This window comes from Leuciscus leuciscus (genome assembly GCF_965113295.1).
Source record: "Leuciscus leuciscus genome assembly, chromosome: 8".
Taxonomy (NCBI): Eukaryota; Metazoa; Chordata; class Actinopteri; order Cypriniformes; family Leuciscidae; genus Leuciscus; species Leuciscus leuciscus.
In genome coordinates, this window is record NC_138732.1 from 31,137,097 (window position 1) to 31,145,101 (window position 8,005).

At 51.9% G+C, this 8,005-nt stretch overlaps 1 protein-coding gene across 1 annotated transcript; it reads left to right on the plus strand.

Annotated features, from left to right (window-relative positions):
- Positions 1–5,970: 5,970 nt before the first annotated feature.
- On the plus strand, positions 5,971–7,567 carry LOC309505340 (uncharacterized protein; the record flags this gene model as incomplete). Its single annotated transcript, XM_082178712.1, has 2 exons — positions 5,971–6,084; positions 6,139–7,567. Exons 1-2 carry the CDS (start codon positions 6,071–6,073, stop codon positions 7,565–7,567), a joined length of 1,443 nt encoding a protein of 480 aa, XP_082034838.1. The 5' UTR covers positions 5,971–6,070.
- Positions 7,568–8,005: the final 438 nt, after the last annotated feature.

Genomic DNA, 8,005 nt, shown 5'->3' on the forward strand with positions numbered 1-8,005 from the left:
CAGTTAGGCTACTTATATCTTGTCTTTTCACTTTATTAAGATCAGATTCTGCAGGTAAAATTACAATAATAAGGTGACTTGACTTGGACTTGACTTGACCTACTACAGGACTTGACTTGACATAGCCTGTGACTTGACTTGACTTGACTTGACTTGCCCAAGAAAAAAATACTTGGGACTAACTTGAGACTTGAAGGTTAAGACTTGAGACTTACTTGAGACTTACACATGTGTGACTTGGTCCCATCTCTGTGAAAATCCTGTCATCATTTACTCACCCTCAAGTTGTTCCAATCCTGTAGGGTTTCTCTGTCCTGCTGAACACAACATAAGATATTTTGAAGAGTATCGGTAACCAAACAGTTGATTGACCCCACTGACATCCATCATATTTTTTACCCCCATACTATGGAGGTCAATGGGGTCCATCAACTGTTTGGTTACCGATACTCTTCAAAATATCTTATTTTGTGTTCAGCAGGAGAAAGAAACTCATACAGGGCCATGAACTATTTGTTTGGTGTTTACTATTCCTTTAAAAGTACTAAACTGAAAGAAGGTCATGTGTATTTTGGTGATTAAACCAAATGTTCCGTTACATATTACAATCATCTTGTGTTTTGAAACATTGATTATGTGGACTGAAAATGTGCATAACTGTAATGAAAGCATGGATCAGGTTTTGAAAGAATGACTAGCTGGGTTACAAGTGTGATCAGTTTGGATTTTTTTAGCTAAGAGTTTTGAAAATTGTAAAAATGTAATAAATACTTTTTTTTTACTAAAACAAGAGAAATTATCAAGACGAAAATATAGCAACGAAAAAACATCCTGCAATTATAAATGCTTAACAACATCATTTACCAATAAAGCCATTATCTGCAGTATATTTATCTATATAAAACGGCAGTAACGTGCGGGGAAATCTTGTCATGGGTAGGCTTGCAATTCTGACTTTATAACATGCAATTGCGACTTTATTTCACGCAATTGCGACTTTATTTCACGCAATTCTGACTTTATATCTTGCAATTCTGACTTTATATCTCGCAATTCTGACTTTATATCTCGCAATTCTGACTTTATTTCACGCAATTCTGACTTTATATCTTGCAATTGTGAGAAATAATGACAGAATTGCGAGTTGTAAACTCGCAATTGTGAGATAAAAAGTCGCAATTATCTTTTAAAATGTTTTATTCTGTGGCAGAAACATGCTTCCATACCTCCTGGCCTCTTCCTCCCATCCATCCTCCCTGACTCGTACCGTTACGGTAGGGCCGGCCCAGCTATCGGTAGGCGCCGGCGGTGCCGCGGTAGCCTACCTGAGAAAACGTTTTGGAAAAGACGGGCTATGGACCCAACCAACTCTATAGGAGGGTAGGGGAGAACTCCCTCACATGGTACAACCCATGCAGAGGCTGCGCGCTACGGTGTCAGAATGCAGAACGTGTGTATAAAAAAAATATATATATTCCTCGACCGGCCCAAAAGTGAAGTGGCCCACCGGGAATTCTCCCGATTCTCCCGATTACCCACCCCGGGCCTGTTGACAGCCAACGCTAGGCGCCGCTAGATGCTACTGTAAGTATCGGGAAGCGCGGATTGAGTGAGACCGAGTGGATCACGTGACATGAAGCAAGCTCGGTCTCTGCCTCAATGTTGATAATTCAAGACAGCATGAGAACTGACTGCGCAATCTACGTAAACTACGTTCTATGGACCAAAGAGGCACTGCTAACCTCTGCCTCAATGGCCATGGCCTTGAATTTCCTGCATGAAACAATGGTTTTAGGAGCAAACAATGGCAAAATGAGTATATTATATGTGTATTCCTGAACATTTTTGTTACAAAAATTAATATTTGGAATAAAATAAATGCAATTAATAATGTGGTGAATTAATAAAGCTCTTGGAATTAATAAATGAATTAATAAATGCAAAAATGTCAACATTTCCTTTGGTGAGGCCCTGCCTACCCTGCCTACCCTGACCGCACGTCCCTGTAAAACGGGTAGTTCCAGTCCTTGGTTCTGGTTAACGTTAGTGGGGTTCTCTTACGAGAGTCCTCTCGTACTGCGTTTTGTAAAAACGCTACGGGAAAAGTCTCTTTTCACGAAATACTGAAGCAAAAAATTATCCTTAATTTTCATACATGTAAAGCGCGTTGCGGCAGTGCTTAGCTATGGCGAGACGGCTCGCTCGCTCGCTCATTGGCTGCTCTGCAGCAACTGCATAAGCCTATCGAGCGAGGCCTGAGGTGACGTCAGGCCAATGAGGACGCTTCGCGCCCTCCTAGCCATTTCCCGCCGAGATGGGTGTGGCTAGCCTCTATATAAGGAGCTCGAGAAGGCTGATTCACTTGATTTTCATCTCTTCAGCGAAGCTCACGCATCGCTGGATCACGAGGAAGCAAGCGTCGTTTGAGGCAAGCATTTCAGCGGGACGAGCCACTCGAAGCTGCTGGCAACGCCGCCTTCTACAGCCGTACCTGCTGCGCTTTCCGGCGCTACATATCCTTTATCACTCTGTTTGTGTGTGTGTGTGTGTGTTCGCCGCCGCGACACTCACCCCCTAAAAGAGCTGCGTCTTTTTAAAGATGCCTTCATGTGGCTCGTGCCGAGCCCCACTCGCCCAGGGAGACCAACACGTCATCTGCGTTTCCTGTTTGGGTGAGAACCATGCAGCACTCGCGCTCGCTGACGGCGGCTGCCCTCACTGCGACCTTTTGCCGATGGTGACTCTGCGGACTCGCCTGGCATCCTTCTCAGAGTCTGCACTCCCCGCCGCGCTGCCGCGCCGTAAGAAGCGCCGCTCGCAGCGGGCCCCGGAACCCGCTCCAGCTCGACCAAGCTCGCCGGTTTGCCCGCCTGCTTCACCGGCTTCTCCTGTTTCACTTCCTGATGCTCAGCGCCCGCAGTCTGCCGCCGCTTCATCAGAGGAAGTCATTTCTGAGGCCGCGTCGAGAGAGAAGGATTCCTGCTCTCTGCTAGCTTCAGGCAGCGAGGACTGGGCGAGCTCTGAGGACCTCGCGCCTCCTGCCCGCAAGCCCACTACGAGAGCCAACATAGAGAAGGAGCTCATGCGAGTACTCGCGCTGGCCGCGGCGAGCCTCGGCCTCGAGTGGTCTGCACCGGAACTCCCTTCTCGTACCCGGCTGGATGGTAGCTTCCTCCCTGGTGAGCGCACTTCTCCGGAATCTAAGCCCGCCCCCTTTCTTCCTGAGCTTCACGAAGAAGTGGCGAAGGCTTGGAATGCGCCCTACTCTGCGCGAACGCGCTCGTCTGTGTCGCCAGCATTTTCCTCCCTGGATAATGCGAAAGACCGAGGCTACCTTTCACTTCCGCCGGTGGAACAGGCGATAGCGACCCACCTTTGCCCGCCCTCTGCTGGACGGCGGACTAAACCGGTGTTGCCTTCTAAAGCCTGCCGCATGACGTCGACGCTGCTCGCGCGAATCTTCTCCGCCGCTGGGCAGGCTGCGTCAGCGCTACACACCATGGCTACACTGCAGATTTTCCAAGGTGATCTCCTCCGTAAGCTGGACGAGATGGGACCGGAGGCTATCTGCATCGCGGATCTGAGGAGCGCTTCGGATCTAACACTCCGCGCTACCAAGTCTGCTGCACAGGCCATGGGAAGATGTATGGCTTCCGCCACTGTTGCTGAGAGGCACCTATGGCTTACGCTCACGGAAATGGCTGATTCCGAGCGCAACGCGTTTCTCGACGCCCCGCTGTCTTCCGCTGGCCTTTTCGGTTCTTCTCTCTCCGAGTTCGTGGAGAGATTTACCGAGGCCCAGAAAGCGTCCCAAGCCTTTAAGCACTTCCTGCCGAAGCGCTCCGGTTCTGCAGCGAATCGCGATAAACAGAATCCGCGAAGCACTCAGCATCAGCCCCCGCCTTCCGCCACACCTTCTCAGCAGCGACAGCAGCGACAGCAGCACAGCTCTAGGTCCCGCTCTCGCTCTACCAGCCGACGCCCTGCTCAGCGCGGGCCTCGGCCGAGGGTTGTGGTGAAGCCGGAAGCCCCGAAGAAGTCCTAGCACTCCTAGGGAAGCGCAGGTGTGTGAGCCCCGCTGCGGCCGGTCTCTCACCCAAGCGCACCGCTGTTTCAGTCCCAAGACTTGCGACTGTTCCAGCGTTTTCTGCAAGACGCAAGCCTGCACAGTTGCCCGCTCGCCTGCACACAAAAGCCGTTTTCACGGCTACCCAGATATATCCCGAAAAGAGTGTATTTTCTGGTGTCCCGGCCACGGCCGTTGGTGCTATAAATGTAGTGTCGATGCCCACTCCTCAGTGCCCATCCCTACACACAAGCACAGCCCTACACTTAGGGCTCGCGCACATAAAATCGACTCAGGTCGATTGCGCTTCCAATATAGTGAAAGTGCCCACTCCCCAGTGCCCACACACACTATGTCTCACAGACCACAGGCTCTCTGTAAAAACGAAACCTGTGCGCGCTCGCTCTGCTCAGACAGGCAGCGCGGCCAAAGCAGTAAATGTGCCCGCTTCCCGCCCACGTTTACTCGCAGACATGAGTCCCGCGGGGCTCGCTCAGACCTCCCTCACTCAGTTAAGCACTGTAGTAAGGTCGAGGACGAGCGCTCTGCCCGCTGTATTAAGCGCGCCCCCCGCCTCGAATGCCACAGGCATAACGCCTATGTTATCGCACCTCGAAGCACCTCTGTTGCACGGCGAACAGAGCGCGCTTCGCATCCAGCCCTTAGCCAGCCATGCAGAAGCATGGGCAGCGCTTCCAGGGGTTTCGGACTGGGTGCTAGGCATTATAAAGAGAGGCTTCTCGCTACAGTTTTGTCGACGCCCTCCCCGCTTCACAGCGCGCGTCGAGACTACGGTGAATTTAGAAGTAGCACACCTACTTCGCGCCGAAATATCAAAACTGATATGCAAAGGGGCGATAGAGCATGTACCCCTGGCTCAAAGCGAAGGGGGGCTATACAGCAGATACTTTCTAGTCCCCAAAAAGGACGGTGGTATCAGACCCATACTGGATCTAAGACGGCTGAACAAAGCATTAGTGAAATTCGACCAGGAAATTCGACCAGGAAAATTCTCGCGCAGGTTCGCCGAGGAGACTGGTTCATGTCAATAGATCTGAAGGACGCGTATTTTCAAATACAGATAGCGTCACGTCACAGGCGATACTTGAGATTCGCCTTCGAGGGTCAGATATACCAGTATACAGTCCTTCCGTTCGGCTTGTCCCTGGCACCTCGTACATTTACGAAATGCATGGACGCGGCGCTCGCTCCTCTCAGACTCAGAGGCATGCGAGTGCTGAACTATTTGGACGACTGGCTGATCCTAGCTCAATCACGATCACAGCTCGTGGAGCACAAAACCATTTTACTCGACCACCTCGAGAATCTTGGTATCACGGTCAATTGGACGAAGAGTTCACTGAACCCCAGTCAAACGATTTCGTTTCTGGGTACCATTCTGGACTCACAGTCTATGACAGCGCGGCTGTCGCCACAGCGCGTGCTGCACATTCAGCGCGTGGCGAGATCTTTCCGCTGCGGCGCGTCTACCCCGCTCAAAACGTTTCAAAGGATGCTAGGTCTCATGGCCTCAGCATCAACGGTTCTCCAGCTGGGCTTGCTCCGCATGCGCCCTCTGCAGTTCTGGTTGAAAGCGCGAGTACCGCGCGGAGCGTGGGTGTCCGGCCGGTTGCGTCTCAAGGTCGATCAGAGCTGTGTCACAGCCCTGACACCTTGGTTGGCAGACGACTGGTACCGATCAGGTGTAAGCCTGGGGACTTCCTCGAGAGTGAGGATGGTGTCGACCGACGCATCCACCTCGGGATGGGGAGCGCTGCTCGAGGGCAGACCGTTCTTCGGCCTGTGATCGAAACGAGAAAAGCTCCAACACATCAACTGCCTGGAAATGCTGGCAGTGCACAACGCGCTAACGCGTTTTTATCCCCACATCAAGGACCAACACGTCGTAGTCCGTTCGGACAACACGGCCGTGGTGTCCTATATAAATCGCCAGGGCGGTCTGAAATCCACATCCCTGTACAGGCTGGCGAAACGCCTCCTAATATGGGCTCAGCACAGTTTGCGCTCGCTGAGAGCAGTGCATGTGCCTGGGCTCCAGAATGTGGGCCCAGACAGACTGTCCAGGAACAACATTCCCCTGGGCGAATGGTCTCTACACCCACAAACAGCCCGGCTGTTGTGGGAGAGATTCGGCAGAGCGGAGGTGGACCTATTCGCGTCCCGCGAAAACGCTCATTGCCCCGTGTTCTTTTCCAAGAACGACAGCGCGCTGTCCCACGTGTGGCCGCGCTGCCCGCTTTATGCTTTTCCCCCCGTCTCCCTCCTGCCTCAGGTGTTAGAGCGGGTCAAGGAAACGAAATGCTCAATACTGCTTGTAGCACCGTTCTGGAAGAACCAAGCATGGTTCCCAGTCCTGATGCAGCTAGCAGACATCGCTCCATGGCCAGTGCCATTGAGGAGAGATCTCCTCTCGCAGGCCGGGGGCTCGATTTGGCATCCGCACCCGGAGCTGTGGTCGCTTCACGTGTGGGCGCTCAACGGTTATCCGTTAACCTCGCAGAGGGAGTGATAAACACCATCACTCAGGCCAGAGTGCCGTCGACTCGGCGGCTTTATGCCTCGAAGTGGTCGGTTTTCTCCGGCTGGTGTACAGCTCGGAGCATATCACCTCTCAATTGTGAGGTGACGGAGGTTCTCTCCTTCCTACAGGAGCTGTTGGATAAGGGCAGATCCCCTTCCACGCTCAAAGTTTATGTGGCGGCTATTACAGCGTTTTCCAGAACAACGCTGGGGCAGTCTCTAGGAAGGAACGATTTAGTCATCCGCTTCCTCAGGGGAGCTAGGAGGCTAAATCCTCCCAGACCTCCTTCAGTTCCTATGTGGGACCTTTCTACGGTTTTGGCGGCCATGAAAGGTGCCCCTTTCGAGCCTATCCAATCTATTAGCCTCAAGCATTTGTCTTTCAAAACAGTGTTTTTGATGGCTCTCGCTTCAGTGAAGCGCATAGGCGACCTGCACGCGCTCTCTGTGAGCCCAACGTGCTTAGAGTTTGGACCTAATGACTCTAAAGTCATACTCAAACCTAAGCATGGATATGTGCCAAAATCCCTCAACACACCATTTCGGGCTCAGGTCATCTCCCTGTCTGCCCTGCCGGGATCAAGTGAGGAAGGGGACTCAAGTTTTCTCTGCCCCATTAGGGCTTTAAGAGCTTACGTGTCCCGCTCTGCTGTCTTCAGACAGACTGAGCAGCTCTTTGTCTCGTTCAGTGGACGTTCCAAGGGAATGGCTGTTTCGAAACAGAGCCTATCCAGATGGATAGTTGACGCCATAGCGCTGGCTTATACTGCCAAGGGCCTCCAGTGCCCGTTGGGAGTTAGAGCGCACTCCACGAGGGGTGTTGCCTCCTCGTGGGCTTGGTCCAGCGGGATTTCCTTACAGGATATATGTACGGCGGCGGGCTGGGCTTCGCCGTCTACATTTATTAGGTTTTACAACCTAGAGGTTCCCGCCTTGCAGGCTAAGCTACTATCGGTGTAGCCGATTCAGCTGTCTAACTAGAACACTGAAATTGCATGCGCAATGCGCTGCCGACTGTCTTATGGGCAGAATTGTGTAAGACCCACATTTCCCGCATTTAGCTCAGGTTTCCCCACCCTGTCTATGCTATGTCATATTCGCGTCTGCTGACGCAACCTTATAAGGACAGAGGAATCCCCTCTTGTCTCTAGACTCTCTCTGTGAGGTCATGTTTTACGTCCGTGGACGTTGCAATATGGGGAATTATGTAATCAGACTCTTTGTGAGTCTATCTGGTGATTATGCACTGTACACCTGGTTTGCTCCAGTGATTGGTGTCTTTATCCCAGCACGCACGGCGCTTTACAAGGGGTTCCCGTAGCGTTTTTACAAAACGCAGTACGAGAGGACTCTCGTAAGAGAACGTACTCGGTTACTAACGTAACCTCGGTTCTCTCT